Below are 22,659 nucleotides of genomic sequence, written 5' to 3' on the forward strand. Positions count from 1 at the left end.
GTATTTTTTTTACATTTTTAATACACAATGCACTTTTTGTGAAATATGTGGTGATGTCCAAGTCAAGACCAAGAGTGCCCGGTAATATCGGGATATTCAGTTGTATGTAGCAATTGTAAAGAAAATCTAACTACAAAGACAGCTAGTACAGTAAAATTTGTTTAATCCAGCATCAATAGGACTTGATAAGTGCCGAATTATCAGATATTCTGGTTTATCAGATGGTCATAGAAAAGTATAAAACAAACTTGTAAAGGTAGATAACCTGGAAGAAGAAAGCACAAAGTAATATGTTAACACAAAGTCTGCTGCTATAACTTTCATAGAATTTTCCTGATTGGTCATGCAGGCTCAGTCTTCTGCTTCTGGTCTTGTGAAAATATGACATTGCAGTTCTGCGCTGGATGCAGTGGAATTATGCACAATCACATTAATAAAATGGCCAAAGGCCAATGTACCTTCATGAAGGGAATAATATGTCAAATACTATTTTGCTTAGGGTTGAGCTACACCTTAAAGGATTTGTCCAACAAAGGACATGTATCACCGATCCACAAGATAGGTGATAAATGTCTGATCGCTGGGGGACCCTCACTGATCACTAGAACGGGTCTCGAGCCCCCCTGTTCTCCTCCCTGTACGACTGCAGTGAGGAAGAGTTTGAATGGAGCACTGGTTACGCATGTGCCCTGCAGCTCCAATTAATGTCTATGGGGCTGCCGAAAAAAGTTGATCTGCAGCAGTGCAGTAAGCAGGAACGGGGGTCTCAGTAACCCCATTCTAGTGATCAGTGGGGGTCCCAGTGGAGCCCTCCAGCGATCAGATATTTATCACCTATTCTGTGTACAGGTAATAAATGTCCTTCGTGGGACAAGCCCTTTAAAGCAAATCTGTCATAAAATATGCTTCCCTATTTAAATCCAACATACTACAGGGACAGGTCTGCTTTATACTGAACGGCATTGAAAAATATTTTGGCAAGATTTATTTTTTATTTTTCAAATGTCAAAATGTTCCAATCATTTTGAAAATTCTAGAAAAATAATTTACAGATGGAACCTTACTCCTTAAAAACAGTCAAAAATATTCCAAGGAACAGCATGTAATTGTTGGCATTGTAAGGAAAGCAATGCAGATTTGAAACATATATGGTGAGAGTGTTGGGTTATAGCCTCCTTATGGGAAGCAATTGGCAACCTTTTATCTCAAATTTGTGGCTATCCCATTTTACTTACACATAGTCAATGTCTTCTTTCACTGGACCTAGATTTATTTCCTTATGAGCATAGAAGAGTAGTAGCCCATGCTATCATTGCTACTAGATCTATAATTGCTGGAAGAATCCTAATCCCCTGCCCCTAGCAGAAATAATTAATATCATTAATGAAAACAGCTTATACAAACAGACTATAGCCTCTGCACTTAACAAATACTCTCAATTCATTAAAAAATGGACTATATAGCTAACCTCCTCCCATAACAAAACCAGATTACATAATTAGAAACAAAGTTGTGTCCTTGCCAGATATATTTCTACCTGTATATGATTACATAAATTTGTCCATTACTAAAACAACGAGAAAATCACCTGTTAATATGTTCCTGAAGGGTGTGTTCACATTAGCGTTCAGTTTCCGTTGATGGGTTCCGTCAGACCATTCCGTCTGACGGAACCCATTGGAAACCGAACGCTGATGTGAACAGGCCCGAATTTTGTTTTATTTCACTTGTTGGTTATCGTGTTAACCCTTTTATTCTATAACACCAGGAGAGTATAGAATTTATTACGGTGTGTCTCATACTAAGCATACGAGGACTTGGATCACAAATGATTTTATTTTATTTTTTTTCTTACTATGTACGTATTGATTCTGAATGTAAGATTGTCTATCATTTGTGTCTCTACAAAACAAAAAAAAATAAATGTAAAAGCAATATATATTGTGTGGGAGGATAATAACGGTCACAATCTAGGGGTATGTGGACCCACTAGGCTGCTCCGCCGTAGCGGAGAGGCAGCTGGCCAAGTCACAGTCTATGCAAAGGTCTATACAACTTCATAGCACAAGGGTACCTGAAATAGTCTAGATGGTGGCAGGGGCTCTGGCACAGATGGTAGTTGGTGCAGCAGGTTGCGCCAGACGTGGCGGATGACAGCAGGTGCAGTAGGTTGCGGCAGACATGGCGGATGACAACGGGTGCAGTAGGTTGCGCCAGACGTGGCAAATGACAACGGGTGAAGTAGGTTGCGCCAGACGTGGCGGATGACAACGGGTGCAGTAGTTTGCGCCAGACATGGCGGACGGGTGTAGTAGGTTGTGCCTCCAAACACTAAACAGGCTCAGGAACAATAACCCATCACTGGATATAGGTAGCAGGGCACGGGAACACTGGGAACGGGACAACACTAAGGAACCATTTGCAAGACTAACATGGGAATTACAAACAACGCTCCGGGAAGGATCAGAAGGGCAGGGGCATTTTTATAGTTTAGAACTTTAGCAGCAATTTCTCACATTTTCAAGAAAATTTCAAAAGGCTATTTTTTCAGGGACCAGGTTAGTTCTGAAGTAGCTTTGAGGGCCTTATATAATAGAAAACTCCTATAAAACACACGATTTTAAAAACTGCACCCTCAACGTATTCGGAACAGCATTTAGAAAGTTTCTTAACCCTTTTGGTGTTTTACAGGAATTAAAGCAATGTGGAGGTGAAATTTATAAATGTATTTTGTTTTGCAGAAAACCTGTTTTAATTAATTTTTTTCCTGTAACACAGAAGGTTTTACAAGAGAAACGCAACTCCAAATTTATTGCCCAAATTCTGCAATTTTTAAAAATATCCCACCTGTGGCAATAGTGGCCTCAGAAGCAAAGAAGCATCTCGTGGATTTTGGGGCCTCCATTTTATTAGAGTATATTTTAGGCACCATGTCAGGTTTGAAGAGGGCTTGTGCTGCCAAAACAGTGGAACCCCCCCCCCAAAAAAAGACACCATTTGGCAATCTACACTCCTCTATGAATTTATCAAGGGGTATAGTGAGCATTTTAACCCAGCAGGTTTTTTGCTGAATTAGGATGTAAAAATGAAAATCTAATTTTTTCACAATAAAACGTAGAAATCTTTAATATATACGGGGCAAAGAGGACAAAAAAAACTCCTCACCATTTGAAAATCAATTTCTCCCGATTATGGCAATACCCCATATGTGGTAATAAACTGCTATTTGGACACACAGCAAGACTCAGAAGGGAAGGAGCACCATTTGGCTTTTGGAGCTCAAGTTTTGTAGGAATGGTTTTTGGGTGCCATGTCACATTTTCAAAGCCCCTGAGGGACCAAGTCAGTGAAAACCACCCAAAAGTGATCCCACTTGGGAAACTACACCCCTGAAGGAATCTATCGAGGGGTATAGTGAGCAGTTTGACTCCACCGTTTTTTTCTTTGCTGAATTTAGTAGAGTTATGGTGTGAAATTGAAAATTACTTTTTTTCTGATAAAACGTGGAAATTTTCAATTTTTACAAGGAATAAAGGAGAAAAAGCACCCCAACATTTGAAACGCAGTTTCTCCCGATTACGACAATACCCCATATGTGGTCATAAACGGCTGTTTGGACACACGGCAGGGCTCAGAAAGGCAGGAGCGCTGTTAGGCATGCAGATTTTGCTGGCTTGGTTTTTGGGCGCCATGTTGCATTTGCAAAACCCTAAGGTACCAGAGTACAGTGGTAGCCCCAAAGAATTGACCCCATTTTAGAAACTACACCTCTCAAGGAATTTATCATTTGCCTGGACATATGACAGGGCTCAGAAGTGATGAGCAGCAATGCGTTTTTGAGGTCTATTTTGGTGATTTTCGGACCTTTAACCCACAATTGCAGGGCTCTGAGGTCAAATAGATAAAACAAACCCCCCCAAGTAGTGACCCCTATTTTGGAAACTACACCAGCATTTTAAGGGGTGTAAGTGAGAATTTTGACCCTAGAGGTGTTTTTCATGAGAAATTAATGCGCAGCAGATGGTGCAAAGTGAAAATTCCCAGGGTATGGCGATGCCATAAACGTGGATGTAAACTGCTGTTTACACACGCTGTAGGGTTCAGAATGGAGGGAGCGCTATTTGGCTTTTGGAGCGCAGATTTAGCTTGGAAGTAGTTCTGTTTGGGGTTTTACTGGTATTTCAATTTATAATGTGGGGGCATATGTAAACTGTGAGGGGTACATCAGGGTATAATAATGGGGTAAATAAATAAAAATCCGCAGATATGTGGCTAGTGTCACACTGATAAATGTTGCCCAATCCTATCCGCTTTTGGAACGCTCTGCACCTTTTGTGTCGCTATATTCTGAGAGCCAGAACTTTTTTATTTTTTCTCCAATGGAGCTGTATGATGGCTTATTTGTTTTGCAGGACAATCTGTAGTTTACATTGGTACCATTTTGGGGTACACATGATTTTTGATCACTTTTTATTCCATTTTTTTGGCAAGCAAGGTGACCAAAAAACAGGAATTCTGACAATGTTTTTTACTCTTTTTCTTTTTTTTGACAGCGTTCACCGTGGGCTATAAGTGACAATTTTACATTATCCTGCGGGTTGATACGATTACGGCAATACCAAATGTATATAGTTTTTTTTACGTTTTGCAGTGTTTTTGCGCAATAAAATCACTTTTTTTTTAAATTGTATTTCTTTTTTGTGTCACCATATTCTGAGAGCCATACCTTTTTTATTTTTCAGTCAAAAAAGCTGTGTAAGGGCCTGTTTTTTGCGAGACCAGTTGTAGTTTTTATAGGTACTATTTTGGGGCACATGCGACTTTTATTTCTATATATTGGGAGGGGTGGTGATAAAAAAAAAATAGCGATTCTGGCATTGTTTGTTTTTTTTCTTTTTTGTGGTGTTCACAAATATTATAATATTATAGTTTTATAGTTTGGGTCTTTACGGACGCGGCGATACCAAATATGTGTACCTTTTTTAACGCGTTAATTTTTTTCCTATAATAAAAGACTTATAGGAAAAAAGGCAGTGTTTGTTTTTATTAACTTGAAACTTTTATTTTTACACTTTCATTAAACTTTTTTTTTTGTCCCACTAGGGGACTTGAGGGGCTGCACCTCTGATCTTTACTCTAATACATTAGACGTAGTGCACCGACGTAGTGCAATGCATTAGAGCTGTCAGTCATTCACTGACATCAAGCCTATTAGGTCCCGTCTCTGGGCGGGGCCTAATAAACTATCGTATGTGGAAGACCAGGAGGCAATTGTTAGGCCTCTGGTTATCATAGTAATGATCGACAGTTTCACGATCAAATCGTGTCGATGCCAACTGCTACAAGAGACTAAGATGCCGCGATCGCTTTTGATCGCCGCATCTAAGGGATTAATGGCAGGGATCGGAGCTAGCTCCGATCCCTGCCGTTACAGCACGGTGTCAGCTGTAACATACAGCCAACACTGGCAGCTGATGTCGCAGGCTCAGCTCCTGAGCCTGCGCAATCTTTCTTTAGAAGTCGGAAGCCTTTTAGGCCCCACATCTGGGCGAGACCAGCAGGCTTCCGTACTTGGCAGACAGGAGGCCTTTGTTAGGCCTCTGGTCTGCCAGAACAGCCATCGGAACCCTGCGATTTGGATTGCGGCGTTCTGATCTGCTAGGAAACCCCATAGATGCAGCGCTCGCTTTTGAGCGCTGCATCTAAGGGGTTAATCGGCCGTATCGGAGGCCATCTCCAGTCCTGGCCATGCAACAGGGCGTCAGCTGTAATATACACCTGACACCCGCTGGCGATGGTGCGGGCTCAGCTTCTGAGCCCGCATCAGCACCACAACGTACTATTACATTGGATGTCGTTAAGGAGTTAAAGGTGGAGTCTAACTATTATTGGCAATGGCCATAGAGATAGCCTCACATGACTATTGGGAACTTGCTCTTTCAATCATGAGTTTTAAGCAAGAATTGAAAGGTTTTCTCGCATATACGGTACAGTCAAAGACAGGAGAATAGACCAGTAACCAGAGAAAATACAATCACTGCAAAATTAAATCATCAGTGTTTGTAACAATGTTTCTGATAGCTGCAAATGCAACGGAAAATACTGCAGGATCCTGTACAGCCAGGTTATAGACAAACCAGGGATTTTATGGGTTGTGACTTACCCAATGACGTGACTAGCGATTACAAAACAAAAGGGGATAAAGAAAAAAAAAAAGTACAAGATCCAGAAGGAAAGTAAAGTACATATAAAAGCAAACAATTCCCTTACACAAAACCCAAGGCTGTTTTGAAGAACTAAGACTTGCTCATGTACCAGCAAAACCAAATTAGTGGATATTCCAAGATACTTACTGGAAATTGGCAACTTTTACTGCTACAGGAGTGTGCGGAAGCTGAGCTGCCCACTTCAGTGTCACATCCTGGTACACAAGTAACATGTTATTATGGTTTCCCACCAAAGAGTTTATTGTTCCTTCACTCACTGTAGAATAACAAGAAAAAAGAGCTAAGTTAAATAGTCTATGCTCAGAGCATTCAGACCTCTGCATTTCTCTTATATTCTAGAACACGGGGTGGGGGGGGGGGTGTATGTATACCAATTTTTGGGCACAATTCCCTGTGGCATATATAGAACTAAAAAATTCCGCAGCATCGTACACAAACTGTAATCACTCACATCAGTCTCTGTCCTCAGTGGAGCTCACAAACTAATTTCCCTATCTTACACACATTAAAACTGGCCATACATTATAAAAAGCTGTTTCTATGACCCTCACTACCCCTAAATACACGCACCTAGGGAAAAAGATAGAATGCCAGGCACTTAAAGGGGTTGTATGGATAGGTCATTAGTATATCATCGGTGAGGGTCCGACACCCGGAGCACGCACTGATCAGCTGCTTCGGTTGCCTCCGGGAACCAAAAGCTATGCAGGGGTCGGTGCCGAGTTACTGCAGCTCTGCTTCTAATCACTTGAATAGGAGCGGAGCTGCAGTACTGCAGCACGGTTGCTACACGGTGTTCCAAATTATTATGCACATTGGATTTAAGTGTCATAAACATTTAATTATTAGTTCTTCAATTAAACTCATGGATGGTATTGTGTCTTAGGGCTCTTTGGATCATTGTAATCAGACACCTGTGATAATCAGTTTGCCAGGTGTGCCCAATCAAAGGAAAACTACTTAAGAAGGACGTTCCACATTATTAAGCAGGCCACAGGTTTCAAGCAATATGGGAAAGAAAAAGGATCTCTCTGCTGCCGAAAAGCGTGAAATTGTCCAAGGTATTGCACTAGGTATGAAAACATTGGATATTTCAAGAAAACTTAGGTGTGATCATCGTACTGTGAAAAGATTTGTGGCTGTTTCAGAGCACAGACGGGTTCGTTCAAATAAAGGCATAATGAGGAAGGTTTCTGCCAGACAAATAAATAGGATTAGAAGAGCAGCTGCTAAAATGCCATTGCAAAACAGCAAACAGGTATTTGAAGCCGCTGGTGCCTCTGGAGTCCCGCGATCCTCAAGGTGTAGGATCCTCCAGAGGTTTGCAAGTGTGCATAAAGCTATTATTCGGCCACCCCTAAACAATGCTCACAAGCAGAAACGGTTGCAGTGGGCTCAGAAATACATGGAGACTACTTTTCAAACCGTGTTGTTTACTGATGAGTGCCGTGCAACCCTGGATGGTCCAGATGAATGGAGTAGTGGATGGTTGGTGAATGGCCACCATGTCCCAACAAGGCTGCGACGTCAGCTAGGAGGTGGCGGAGTCATGTTTTGGGCTGGAATCATGGGGAGAGAGCGGGTAGGCCCCTTTAGGGTCCCTGGTGGTGTGTAAATGACCTCTGCAAAGTACGTAGAGTTTTTGACTGACCACTTTCTTCCGTGGTACAAAAAGAAGAACCGTGCCTTCCGTAGCAAAATTATCTTCATCCATGACAATGCACCATCTCATGCTGCAAAGAATACCTCTGTGTCATTGGCTGCTATGGGCATAAAAGGAGAGAAACTCATGGTGTGGCCCCCATGTTCCCCTGACCTCAACCCTATTGAGAGCCTTTGGAGCATCCTCAAGTAAAATATCTATGAGGGTGGGCGGCAGTTCACATCAAAACAGAAGCTCTGGGAGGCTATTCTGACATCCTGCAAAGATATTCAAGCAGAAACTGTCCAAATACTCACAAATTCAATGGATGCAAGAATTGTGAAGGTGATATCAAAGAAGGGGTCCTATGTTAACATGTAACTTTTTTTTGATTGAAAGAGCTTTTGATTTCTGTAAATATGACCTCCTGATGCTGCAAATTCAACAAATTACCATTTTAGTTCTCTTTACAACCTTTAAAATGTTTTGATCTCTGTTGTGCATAATAATTTGAAACAGTGCATTTTGAGTTCTTTACTTCTAAAAAAAAATCTGTTATCATTAGGAGATTTGTTCAATAAAATTTGCATTATACTCCAACGGTTGATGGCTTGAAGATTATACTGACTGTCATTTGCATCGACTATTTAGGAAAATCAGCGAAAAATAACATTTGCATAATAATTTGGAAAGCGGTGTATACTGTGACCGGGGTCTTTTGCTTCCAGCACCGACCGCTGCATAACTCCTGGCTCCCGGAACAGCTGATCAGTGTGATCAGGGTGTCGTACCCCCACCGATCATACACTGATTAACTATCCTGTGAATAGGTCATTAGTATAAAAAACAGCCCACAAATTGGACAACCTCTTTAACAGCAGCTTATCTCCCGAGTGAGCAATGGATCGGACACGTGAAAAGCAGACATGACCAATCCTTCTCGATGCTTCGGATACACATTTTTATTATCAGTGAACGTGACTGACTTTTATCTAATGTGTATGACCAGCTTAAGGCCAATTTCATAGAAAAAAAATTATGTTGCTATTATGTTGCTTGTGAAGTGTGAAAAGAAACTAGAAACAAAGAAAAATCCATACAAGCCAAAGGAGATCATACAAACTTCATACAAATATTGCATTTGGTTGGGTTCTAACAGAGAACCCCAGTGCTGCAAGACGTTGGACTATGACCCCAAAATGTCCACCCTAATAGCAATATGATTGGACTATTAACTTAGATTGACTACACTTCAGTGAGACAAATCAGTAGTTTGGATCTGTGGGGGGTCTGTGTGCTAAGACTTCACTGTCGCTGAAACAAAAGGTACAGAAGAGCCAATCACAGCTGAAGGTGCTGGGCGGTTAGCTGAGCACTTATGCACCTTCGTTTCAGCGACAGTGGGGGTCTCAGCACCCGAACCCCCACCGGCACAAACTCCTGATAAGTCTCTATTATAAAAGTGTAACGTCTATGTCCGCCGACCGTCGTCCTGACTTACCCTCTGACGGCCGTGGCCATGGACAAGTGAGTTCCCGGCGGCATCTCCCTCCTGAGAGACGCTGGCACTCACTTCCTGGTTCGGACACTGTCTCCCGCAGGGCGCGTGCACGGCCTTAAAGGGCCAGTACGAGCACAGTTGCAGAATACTGCAATCAGCCCAGAATGCTATGTGACTATAAAAGGGGCTCTGCCCTCCCGATCCTTGCCTGAGCGTTGTTGTGTTACCTAAAGTTTGTCATTTCAAATGGTCTCCTATTGTTTTCCAGTTCCCAGTGTTACCCATTCCTGCTGCCTGTACCCTGTATCCCGTGCTACCATGCCTCTGTGCCGTCAAGAGTTGGAGTCGTGTTGTGCCCTCCGCTGCATTTATTGTGTTGCACCCCGCCGGGTGTCTGTCTACTATCGGAGCCTCATCTTAGCCTGAATCTACCACTACTGTCTACATTGCCTAAGGTACCCTTTCTGGACTATAGACATTGCATTGTACCTGTTTGGCCAGGTGCTATCCCGCTACGCGTTATGGCCCAGTGGGTCCACATCCCGCGCGTGACAAAAAGTTTGCTGAAACTGCAGTCACTTTTTAAATCTGTAGTCCAACAGTGAAAATATTGTCCCTATCACTTTAACATTGCTTTCTACTCCAAACTTCCCTCACAAATTTGATACGTACAGTTTATTGACCAGGAGTGAGCAAGGATGCTGGGGAAACAAAAGACTTATTTTGTATATATCCTGCATAACTGTAGGTAAACTGTCTCACTATTTCAGCAACAGCCCATTGAGTTTGCGGTCTTATACTCCAGATAATATTTGAAGCCAAAAACAATTAGACACAAAATCAGAATTCTGGCTCAATACAGGTAAGTGGATGAAAGCTTTAAACACAATATATTGATGAAACGTTCTGCTCTTATTTAGCTTACTCTATTGCCAAAAAAAGGTGTCTGTAAATTATCAAGAGGAACAGCGTATGCAGACAGCATATTAAACCATATATAAATTTGTACACCAGGTCCTGTGGCGCTCAAAACATTGCATTTCATTATTCTTCAACTAACCTGAACAATATGGAAGGAAGCAGCTTGGACTGTACTCAAGCTTTTTCATGAAGCGGATCTGTCCGTTCTCTTTGAGGCAGAAGACGCTTCTCTCGCCAAGTACAAATATTGAGAAAGCCGTGTGATTAAAAGAAACTATGCTGATATCCAAGGCCTGCTCACCTATGTTCAGGATCCAGTCGGCCTGTGGAAGAAAATGAGCAGCGTATAAAATGAAGCACTTTAGCAGCTGCATATCACCTAATTAATACTTGATGTTATCCAGACGCATGAAGAGCATGCTATAACCCGAACCTAAACAGCTCGGAGAAAATTCTATTTGTTATACTTGGGCTTTCTCATTTCCATGCCATTAATTAGAATTATTAGAAGCAAAGCATACACCTTTTCAGACACACATTTTCTGCATAAATAATATATTTGTTTCGCTTTTGTAATTTGTCTTCATCCTTTTCTAGGACTTTTCCTGCTAAAGATCACTGAAGTCTGGCAGTAGGGATAGGAAGCAGCATTTAGATTTACGTGGAAACACATTCACGATACATGGTTATCCTTAACAAGGCACGATTTTCTGGTGACTTGACAGAGCCCCTTTATTCACCGGATAAAAGAAAAAAACTTCAACCTAACAGGAAATCCTCTTTCAGATTAGTGCTGTTCTATACCATTCCGAACAAATATTGTCTTGAAAAAAAAAAAAAAAAAAAAGATATTAATAAAGCTACTAAACCAAAGTTGGAGATAGAAATCACAAGGCCCCATATCAAAATTAATAGTTAGGCCATCTCCACCCCAAGAAATAAAACTGTGCTGAAGTCTGAAGCGCCTCCCATGCTTTTACTGTTGGCGAGCTGGAGGTTCTAAACGAGCCGTTTAACTGCATTGTGCAATTGCCAAAGGGAAGACAGACTGTGGGGCAGATTTACTAAGACTTGCGTTTCATATGCCAGTCTTAGTCTGAAGCCAGCAGGAGAAAAATGCGACTAAGTTATAAAGAGGCGCACGCCTCCTAATAAAATGTATTGAATCTTCTGCTGAATGCGCCAAAAAGAGAAGAGATTTCCACACTAATTTACCCTAGTTTGTCAGGCCATGATTGGCCCGTCCCTTCTGCTAGGTCCCACCCACTTATAAGAAAGAGCCATGGGCGGCGGAAAACAGTAAAAAGTTGCAAATTATTGCGCAAATATGTAATGCGCTAGAATTTGCAAATCTTTAACAGTGGAAAACTGGCATAATGCCTTTAATATTTTCCCCCTATTTCCTTTAGGCAGAGAAGTAGCGCTAGTGGAGTGGTGTCCAAAAAAACAATGCTCATCTGACTGCTTACCTAGTGTCTCTCCACCATGGATTATCTCAGTCTGATCTTGCTGATCTGCGGTTTACTGGCAGACAGGCAGCCTTAAGATGCCCAGTTACATAAGTACCAAAAAACTGCCCTCTATGTAAGTGAGGAAGTTTGAGCTACCTGGCACCCATTTCTTACTGACCTTTTTGTGACGAAATACATATTTTTTTTAAGGGCACTATTTTTTCTTCACAATGGATATAAAAAATGGATTGATAAACTGATGAATTAATTGAACCAGTGTTACTATCCAATTTGATCCACTGAAAGAAAGAAAAACTAAACAAATCATATTTGGTTTAACTACAGATGGCTGTTGCCTGCAACCACATCCTGCTCAACTAGACGAAGGCTGCTTTCAGGCGTCCATATTTTAGAATCCGTATTATGACAGCAATTCCCAGACCTACATTTCCACTGAATAGGACTTAGAACCCAATAAAATCCTAAGGTCATGTAAGTCTAGTTCAATAGAAATGCAGGTGGTCAAGGCATTGCGATCATAATACAGATGCTAACCTGCTCCCATATTATGGCCATCTCAAAGCGACCTAACTCTACCCAGCTAATTTATTGCAGGAAGCATTATAACCAGTGCTTCCTTTCAGTATTCCTATAAAATGGAAATACTTTTAAAAACATTTCTGATTTCCTAAAATGGTATTAAGATGACTTAAAAATGAAAATTTATATTTTTTAGCTGCCTGGCGAGTAGGTTTTACTCATTGTTACTAAGACATACAACCATGACCGGCAGCCAAGACTACTTTTTGTATTAAAAAGGACCTCCTGTGGATAAACAAATTTACATGTCTGCATTCCCCCCCTGACTGTATACCACACTCTACACCAGGGGTCTCAAACTCGGCCGGGTAAGTGGGCCACATTTAGAAAAAATGGGAAGTTGACGGGCCGCAATACTTTAAAATTTGATACAATACAAAATTATTTTTAATTAGTTATTTGAACTACTATAAACACTATATTACTCTAATAATAATAATACACTACTATAATAATACGGCTAGGTTTAAAATTAGATATTTCTCCACATGCTTATTATAACAATCCAGTTTTCCAGTTTAAGTGTCGCTAAATGCAGTCCGGCGGCTCAGTTAGCAGCGTTTGGCAGACACATGTCAAGATTGGGCAGCCCCTTTTTAGATAGTGACACAGTGCCCTCAGTGGATGCTGCGGACTGCCCTCTGTGGATGCTGCCGGGGTGCCCTCTGTGGATGCTGCCGCAGTTCCCTCTGTAGATGCTGCTGCAGTGCCCCCTTTAGATGCTGCCACAGTGCCCTCTGTAGATAACGCAACACACCCCTAGATAATGCCACAGTGCCCTCTGTAGATAATGCCACAGTACCCTTTGTAGATGCTGCCATAGTGTCCCTCTGTAGATGCTGCCACAGTGCCCTCAGTAGGTGCTGCAACAGTGCCCGCCGTAGGTGCGGCCACAGTGCCCGCCGTAGGTGCGGCCACAGTGCCCTCCGTAGGTGCGGCCACAGTGCCCTCCGTAGATGCGGCCACAGTGCCCTCCGTAGATGCTGCCACAGTGCCCTCCGTAGATGCTGCCACAGAGCCCTCCGTAGATGCTGCCACAGTGCCCTCCGCAGATGCTGCCACAGTGCCCTCCGCAGATGCTGCCACAGTGCCCTCCGCAGATGCTGCCACAGTGATGTCAGGGGCAACCCCAAAGCTGGAGTCCCGGGCAGAGCGCTAGTAGGCTCTTCCTGAGACTCCAGCTGTGCTCCTGACATCACTGGGACCCGTGCTCTGGGGAAGCCCCTGAAATCATTGTCGATGTACGGACAGCGATGTCAGAGGCTTCCCCAGAGTCCCAGAGCAGAGCCTATACTAGCGCTCTGCCCGGGACTCTGGCTCTGGGGAAGCCCCAGACATCGTGTGTCCAAACATGGACACCGATGTCAGGGATTTCCATAGAGTCCCGGAGCAGAGCCGATATTAGCGCTCTGCCCAGGTCTCCGCTCTATGGAAGACCCTGACACACTGTCCATATATGGACAGTGATGTCGGGGAATTCCATAGGGTCCGGAGCAGAGCCTATACTAGCGCTCTGCCCAGGACTCCACTCTGGGGAAGACCCTGACACACTGTCCATATATGGAAAGCGATGTCAGGGAATTCCACAGAGTCCTGGAGCAGAGCCTGTACTAGCGCTCTGCACGGGACTCTGGATCTGGGGAAGCCCCAGACATTGTTGTTCATACGGCATCGCACCCCCTCCACGAGGGGATCGTACGGTGACGACGGTTGTTAGGCAGCCTGGAGACCTTATGAAGGCCCCCAGATCTGCCATCTTTGTACTCCTTTGAAGCCCTGCCTGTGCCAGCCCTGCCTGTAAGAATCACGATATACTGCAATACATTAGTATTGCAGTATATCATGCAAGCGATCGCTGCTTCAAGTCCCCTAGGGGGACTAATAAAAAAAAGTAAAAAACAGTTAAATAAAGATTTTTATAATGTTCCAAAAAAAATATGAAAAGTAAAAAAAAAAAAAAACACCTTTTCCCATTTTTTCCCTAGAGCAATGTTAAAAAAAATAAGATAACATAACTGGTATCGCCGCGTCTGTAAAAGTCCGGACTATCACAATATAGCATTATTTAACCCACTCGGTGAACGACGTAAAAAAAAATATATAAAACATGCAAATTGCTGGTTTTTGGTCACCTTGGCTCTCCAAAAAAAAAGGAATAAAAAGTGATCAAAAAGTCGCATGTACTCCAAAATGGTATTGGTGAAAACTACAGCTCGACCTGCAAAACTTAAGCCCACACAGCTCTAAATTTATGAAAAAAAAATTAAAAGTTATGGCTCTCATAATATGGCGACACAATTTTTTTTTTCTTTTTAGCAAATAGTTAGATTTTTCTTAAAAGTGGTAAAACATAAAACAAAACATATAAATTTGGTATCGCCGTAATCGCATCAACCTGTAGAATAAGGTGAATATGTAGTTTTTACCGGATTATGGACGCCATAAAACAAAACTTCCAAAAAATTGTGTCATTGCTGATTTTTGTCCATTTCACTCCACACATAATTTTTTTTCAGATTCCCAGTACATTATGTGGTACAATAAATGGTGCCATGAAAAACTACAACTTGTCCTGCAATAAACAAGCCCTCATGTGGCTACGTCAACAAAGAAATAAAAAAGTTATGGCTAACGGAAGGCGTGGAGGAAAAAACTAAAATGAAAAAACTCAAATTGGACTGGTCTTTAAGGGGTTAAAAAAGCCTCCATCTTGATCATTAGATTTCCCCAGCTTTCTCTTCCTCTCTGCTTTGCTATCATGATGCTTTAGCAGAGCATCACTTGACCATTTAAAGACCGTACCATTTGTGCATACTGGGGGACACGGATTATCATTCTTTCTGTATTCTCCTAAATAAACTGAGAAACCATAAGTATACAGACAGGGAGGCTGCACTATATTCTTCTACATTATACCAGTGTGACAGGAACCTGTCCAAGTATCAGTGGTAGCTGATGATAGAGGTTTCTGTCCCTCGTGTGCAAACCTAGTGTGGTACAGGAACTGCTGAAGCCTGTGATAGGTGACACATAGTTCTCCATAGACTCAAGCAGAGAAAGCGTGTCACCAAGTCTGATTCACACTGCTGCTAAGCAACCATCCCAGTCTGATATATAGAGATAGAAGCAGCAAGGAAAATAACAGGGGAGAGACTGACACATAGAATACCATGATGGTACACATGGTAGGTATACAATGGAAATGAGGAAATCCCAATGTACGGTGCGGATCCTCATAAGTGCAGAGACGAAGAAAGGGCAAGCTCCTTGGGTCTAGAGCCGCTGGTAGGATATCAATAAAATCCACGACTGTTACAAAGATAGATCTATTTATATTTTTTGCGTTTTTAGGATAAAATAAATACATTAAAACTAAGTGCTACGCGTTTCGAGACCGGACTGGTCTCTTCATCAGGCTGGGAAAAACACATGGTACACATGGGAATGTAAGGTTTTGGCCGGAGAGTCCCTTTATTGCAGTCATTTTTTCAAACCAGCTGGTGCTTTGTGCCTTTATGTTGTTCTTATCAGCTAGTAGATCATTGGTTGAGCACCTCCATTTAAAAAGGCGATAATATGGTTTAAATGGAACCTGTCACCAGCATTTCACTTATTAAACTAGCATTACACGGTGGAAATGGGTGAAAAATCATTTTCATGTAACTTATAATTATTTTCTAAGTAAGCTCTGTACTCCCTTTTAGTATTCCCTTTTTTATTGTTCCTGTTCCGTATGCTAATGAGCATAAAAGAGTCATATCTTTGTTCACAAAGAGTCATATCTTTATTCCTCAAGCCTTTTAGAGTTAACCCTGCCTCCTTACTTTTGATTGACAGATCCTCGATCCTCGGCGCCACATGCGCAGTAACTAGATTAGAGGCACGGACAAAGCAGGGAAGGGTATCGGACCATACATGATGGGCACAAGCATGCTATCTCAGACAACATTTTGGCATCAGGACGGGCACGTTTTTGGCAGTGGGCGGGCATAAGAAGAGGAACGAATGAGACTGCTGGATTACCATAAAAGGCGCAAAATGTTTGCAGACCGTTATTTACAGTCGGAGGAGGAGGAGTTTAGGAGAGGGGATAATAGCAATGCACTTTTGACAGCAGCGGTCAGCGAGGGGTGAGGAGAGTTCAATAGGTGAAATGCTGATAACAAGTTCACTTCAAGAGAGATATAGCAGATTGTTAAGCACGGGTCAGTTAGAATGTCATGAACAATAAAACATTAAATAGCAAGTCCCCCTTACAAATAAAACATTAGACAGCAAAAGGTTCATGGCTCACAGTGGCCATTTAGACCTAGACCTGTCAAAGTTTATAAGGTATTCAGTAGTTATAAGGAACCAATAAGTGAGTTCAATTGAAAATAAAATGATACAGAACGTTTCCCAACACAGTTGTTATATATTAATCTCATGATCAATTGTGGTTCATTTTTTTTTATCCATTTACAAATAAACAACAATGTAAACCAATATTTTATTGAATATAAGACAAATACAGGACATTGTTGAAATCAGAATATATATTGCGGAATGAAAAATATTGATTGATTCATAATATTAATCAACAAATCCATCTTCTTCCTGTAGTTGTAACTGTAAAGCCGGCACCGCACATAAGATAATGATCAGTCCACAATGCGGACGATCAATAATCTGTGGTATCGTTTGTACTAACGAGCAACAGAAGAGACTAAACTGAGGCCTCATGCACATGACCATGCACATTATCACAGGCCGAGATTGCGGGCACGGCCGGCTGCCGACGGCCACGTGCAGCCGTCCGCATTTTTGGCCCCCTGCTCCCATACAAAGTATGGGAGCACGGACCGTAAAAAGCAAAAGATAGAACATGTGCTATCACTTCTAGGGCCTGGACACTTTCCCGTAAATAAACGGGAAGGTGTCCGTGGACAATAGAAGTGAATGAGTACGTAATTGCGGACCGTAATTGCGGTCCGCAATTATGGATGATTTTTACGACCGTGTGCATGGGGCCTGACACAGGTTGCCATGATAACCTGCCTCAGCATTCAGTTTTCTACAGCATTTCTACTACCCCTATTTTTTAACCGATACTGCCTTTAGGTTAAAAAATACAAAATACCTTTATTGGATAACCAGGAAAACTGTATATGCAAGCTTTCATAGTACACAGGCTCCTTCTTCAGGCAGGTTTACAAATAAATTACTTAGAAAAAAGAACAACATTTAAGATGTTACACAAAGACAATTAGTACATGAGGTGATAAATCATTAAGATAAGCCGGGGCTATAAAACTGAGGTTATAGGGGTGATGATTTAGGAGTTAAGGGATCTGGAGTCAGTCTGATGGGCAGGGTGCCAACCGTCCGTAAATTTACGGACAGTCCGCAAAAAATGGGTGTTTTTTTTCTGTCATCCATAGCGTCCGGCAGAAAAAAAGCAAAAAACGGGATATTTCTTTATTGTCCCGGAACTTTGCACTGCGCATGCGCCAAAAAGTGCATGCACAGTATCAAGGCCGCGCCAAAATATGCCAATCTGAAAATATGCTGCCAAGTGAGGTCGGTGCCTGGAGTGGACCAATCCAGTCACCTGACCTCACGTCAACGACATGAGGTCAGGTGACTGGACTGGTCAACTTCCGGGCCATCACCGACCCCAGCCAGAAGAGCAGAAGAGGACCTCCGTCGCATGACCACCTCGGCTCCTCAGTGAGTCAAGTAAGGCAGAGCGGAGAGTTAGGCTACCACTACGTTAGGCTACCACTACCGCTCTACACTCTGTTTGCTGTGTGGAGCTATTTACAAGGAGGAGCTGTGCGGAGCTATTTACAAGGGGGGCTGTGCGGAGCTATTTACGGGGGGGGCAGTGCGGAGTTATTTACAGGGGGCAGTGCGGAGCTATTTACAAGGGGGGCAGTGTGGAGCTATTCAAAAGGGGGGGCAGTGTGGAGCTATTTTAAAGGGGGGCAGTGTGGAGCTATTTTAAAGGGGGGCAGTGTGGAGCTATTTTAAAGAGGGCAGTGTGGAGCTATTTACAAGGGCGGGCAGTGTGGAGCTATTTTAAAGGGGGTCAGTGTGGAGCTATTTAAAAGGGGGTCAGTGTGAAGCTATTTACAAGGGGGTCAGTGTGAAGCTATTTACAAGGGGGCTGTGTGGAGCGATTTACAAGGGGGGCAGTGTGGAGCTATTTACAAGGGGAGCAGTGTGGAGCTATTTACAAGGGGGGCAGTGTGGAGCTATTTACAAGGGGGGCAGTGTGGAGCTATTTACAAGAGGGGCAGTGTGGAGCTTTTTACAATGGGGCAGTGTAGAGCTATTTACAAGGGGGGCAGTGTGAAGCTATTTACAAGGGTGACAGTGTGAAGCTATTTACAAGGGGAGCAGTGTGGAGCTATTTACAAGGGGGGCAGTGTGGAACTATTTACAAGGGGGGCAGTGTGGAACTATTTACAAGGGGGGCAGTGTGGAACTATTTACAAGGGGGCTGTGTGGAGCTATTTACAAGGGGGCTGTGTGGAGCTATTTACAAGGGGGGAGTGTGGAGCTGAGCTATTTACAAGGGGGGCGGTGTGGAGCTCTTTACAAGGGGGGCAGTGTGGAACTATTTACAAGGGGGGCAGTGTGGAACTATTTACAAGGGGACTGTGTGGAGCTATTTACAAGGGGGCTGTGTGGAGCTATTTACAAGGGGGATGTGTGGAGCTATTTACAAGGGGGGCAGTGTAAAGCTATTTACAAGGGGGGCAGTGTGGAGCTTTTAACAAGGGGGCAGTGTGGTGCTATTTACAAGGGAGGGTTGTGTGGAGCTATTTACATGGGGGCAGTGTGGGACTACTTACAAGGGGGGCTCTGTGGCGCTATCTACAAAGGGAGGCTGTGTGGCGCTATGTACAAGGGCGGGTTGTGTGGCGCTATCTAAAGGGTGGTGCTGTGTGTGGTGCTATGTACAGGGGCCACAAAGGGGGAATGGTTACTGATGGGCACTTTTATTGGGTCAAGCACTAAGGGATCATTATTCAATTCTGGGACACTGTGGATTATGAGTTTGTTTAGGGGATGGGGTATAGGTGTGGAGGGTGCTAGAGAAGTCTGTGTGTCAAATTTTCCAGAGACAAGTCGTGGCTGGAATAAGTTGTCACAGCGGTCTGGGCCGGATGGAGAAAAAAAGGGAAAGTGAACAACTAATCAGAGAAAATATCACATAAATTAGCGGGGGGAAAGCTACAGACGAGGCTGTGATAGGTGAGTCACTCCTAGCACACTGCACAGGCAATGATTTTGTAATGTGTCCATAAAAATTTTGGTCTGTCCGTGATTTTTTGCTCAGTTGTCCAGAAATTTCTGAAGTGAAGGTTGGCAAACCTGCTGATGGGGGATGTAACGTGTGTCCATGCAGTGGCTTATATATCCAGGTGTTGGATTGAGGCCGTGTGTCAATGACTGGAATTTTATCATCAGCTTGAATTCCCAAATCTTTCTTTCTCTGTCGTTCTTAAAATGATCCTTTAGTATTAGGACCTTTAACCCCTTCCCTCTTTAGCCACTTTTGACCTTCCTGACAGAGCCTCATTTTTCAAATCTGACAGGTTTCACTTTATGTGGTAATAACGTCGGAATGCTTTTACCTATCCAAGCGATTCTGAGACTGTTTTCTCATGACACTGTAACGACGGGGGTAGGGAAACGAACAAGTGAGCCCTAATCTACCCGCCACTCTGTCCCTGCCTACTTGCAACGACCCGCCCTAGGCGACAGGGTACAACTGGGCGGCGGTCCCTACGCTCACTAAGTGCACGAGACAAACATACAAGGGAATACAAAGCAAAGGGAAAGGGGCAGTTGCCCACGGCAAGCCCGTGAGCAACCAGAGTGGTGAACGAGCCAAGTCAAACCAGGAGAGCACGAGGTACCAAACGCAGAGCAGGAGAGTAGTCAGTAAGCCAGGGTCAGTATGGAGCAGGATCAAATAGTTAGGAGCTGTAGCTGGGCCAGGAAACCACACGAGAAGAATCACAAGCAAAGGAGGAACAGGAAAGACAGGTATAAATAGACAGAGGGCGGGAGCTAGCTCCGTCTGGCCAGGCTGCGATAGGCTCTCCCACTCCTAAGCCTGCCATCCTGAGTGGTGGAGGATGGAGTCAGTCTCAGAGACGTAGATTCAGGTGCAGACTGATTACCCCGAAGCTGTGCCTGGCAGATCCTTTACAGTACCCCCCCTTTTATGAGGGGCCACCGGACCCTTTCTAAGTGGACCTGGTTTACTGGGGAAACGAAGGTGGAACTTCCTGACCAATACCACAGCGTGAACATCCCGGGCGGGTACCCAAGTCCTCTCCTCAGACCCGTATCCTCTCCAATGGACCAGGTACTGGAGGGAGCCTTGGACCATCTTGCTGTCCACAATCTTGGCCACCTCGAATTCCACCCCCTCAGGGGTGAGAACGGGAACAGGATGCTTCCTCGAGGGAGCCAAGGACGGGGAGCAGCGTTTAAGGAGGGAGGCATGAAACATGTCGTGTATACGAAAAGATGGGGGTAACTCCAGCCGGAAGGAGACAGGATTGAGGACTTCAATGACCTTATACGGCCCAATAAACCGGGGAGCAAACTTCTTGGACGGGACCTTAAGACGCAAGTTCCTAGACGATAACCACACCAGATCCCCGACCATAAACAATGGGTTTGCAGAACGTTTTCTATCAGCCTGAGTTTTTTGTACGCTCTGGGACACCTCTAGGTTCTTCTGAACCTGGGCCCAGACTGTGCACAGTTCCCGATGAACGACCTCTACCTCGGGATTGTTGGAACTACCAGGTGAAACGGAGGAGAACCGTGGATTAAACCCAAAATTACAGAAAAAGGGGGAGACCCCTGACGAGTTACTGACCCGGTTATTAAGGGAAAATTCGGCGAGGGGAATGAATGAGACCCAATCATATTGACAGTCAGAGATAAAACACCTTAAATATTGTTCTAGAGATTGATTAGTCCTCTCAGTTTGGCCATTGGTTTCAGGATGGAAGGCATATGCTGGGTAGGCTGAAAAAAAGAGTCTGCAAGGGCGCTGCTGCACACGGATAAGACCGAAGTGAAAACAACGGAATGTTGATGATAATCCAATGATGAAATGATGATGATTAAATAAAATTTTAATGGTAATACGACTACGCGTTTCAATGCCGAACCGGCATCTTCATCAGGTCGTGAAACATAGAACAGACATCACAGTTTAAATACAGTCATAAAGTTCAAAAAAACCCGCCAATGTGAACAGGGGCAGGGCGTTCAAGTGACGTCAGAGTTCAAAGGTCAAAAAATGACAGATAACAATGACCAAAAAATAATAAACGTAATCAAAATAATAAAAATGATAAAAAAGGAAAGATCAAGTCAATATGCTAGGGAACAATGTAGGAACAATGAAACAGGTAGTACCGAATCAGGGGATGCAGAACAGGATGAGGGGTTATCCGTGAAATAAACGGATAAATAGGTGCTGGTGTCAATACAACAATTATAAACAATATAAGAATAAAAAGTATGTAAAATGTATAAATGGGCCGTATAATGGCACGATAATCAGGAGAGTAAAAAAGACAATTGAAACATAATCCTAATACACACAAAAGAATGCAGTCGGCAAATGCCGGTAAAACATAAATAAATAACAGCTCAACGAATGTAGAAAAAAGGGATGTCATATGTGTAAATTTGGAATGCAAAAACATAAATATGAGCATTACTAAGAGAATGAGGGTACCAATACTGGATATGAATAGTTAATAAGAAATTAGTGAACAAATGAATCTGGTATGGTATAATGATGCGCTATAAAGCCGATATTAGAGCCGACAACCGGTAAATGATAATAGGTAAAGAACGAAATAATAAAAATGAAGAATGATATGGGGACAAGAGGCTAAATAATGCAATGTACAAATGTAAAGGACAGTAACTGAAAATTAACAGTGTGTACTATTAATACTGATGATGGCAAAGGGCATATGACCTGAAGATATAACAAAGAAATACAGAATAAATCTGTAACGGAATGTAACGATGAAGATAGAACAAAACATCAATGGTACAAAACATAAAATACACAAATATATATTTCGGCACCACCCATTAATCACCTTACTAAAGTACCCATCAATGCTTTTAAGGCTTCGGAATTGGAATTCCGTCTATTACAATTCCAATCCACCATTGAAGAGTCCTCCAATCCCATCCCAATATCCCTATCTCCTAATGAGTCCATTTTATCCTCTGACCATGATATATCCCCCTCCCTCTTACAATTGTCCATTCACAATA

At 43.0% G+C, this 22,659-nt stretch overlaps 1 protein-coding gene across 3 annotated transcripts in view; it reads right to left on the minus strand.

Annotated features, from left to right (window-relative positions):
* BBS9 (Bardet-Biedl syndrome 9) overlaps window positions 1-22,659 on the minus strand; it is a 462,971-nt gene that overhangs the window by 275,626 nt on the left and 164,686 nt on the right. For all 3 annotated transcript variants that reach the window (XM_075826942.1, XM_075826941.1, XM_075826943.1), the window contains exons 8-9: window positions 10,431-10,614; window positions 6,354-6,483 (exon numbers count right to left, since the gene is read on the minus strand). In XM_075826942.1, coding sequence (XP_075683057.1) covers window positions 6,354-6,483; window positions 10,431-10,614 — 314 coding nt within the window. The remainder of the gene's footprint in view (window positions 1-6,353; window positions 6,484-10,430; window positions 10,615-22,659) is intronic.

This window comes from Rhinoderma darwinii, chromosome 5 (genome assembly GCF_050947455.1).
Source record: "Rhinoderma darwinii isolate aRhiDar2 chromosome 5, aRhiDar2.hap1, whole genome shotgun sequence".
Lineage (NCBI taxonomy): Eukaryota > Metazoa > Chordata > Amphibia > Anura > Rhinodermatidae > Rhinoderma > Rhinoderma darwinii.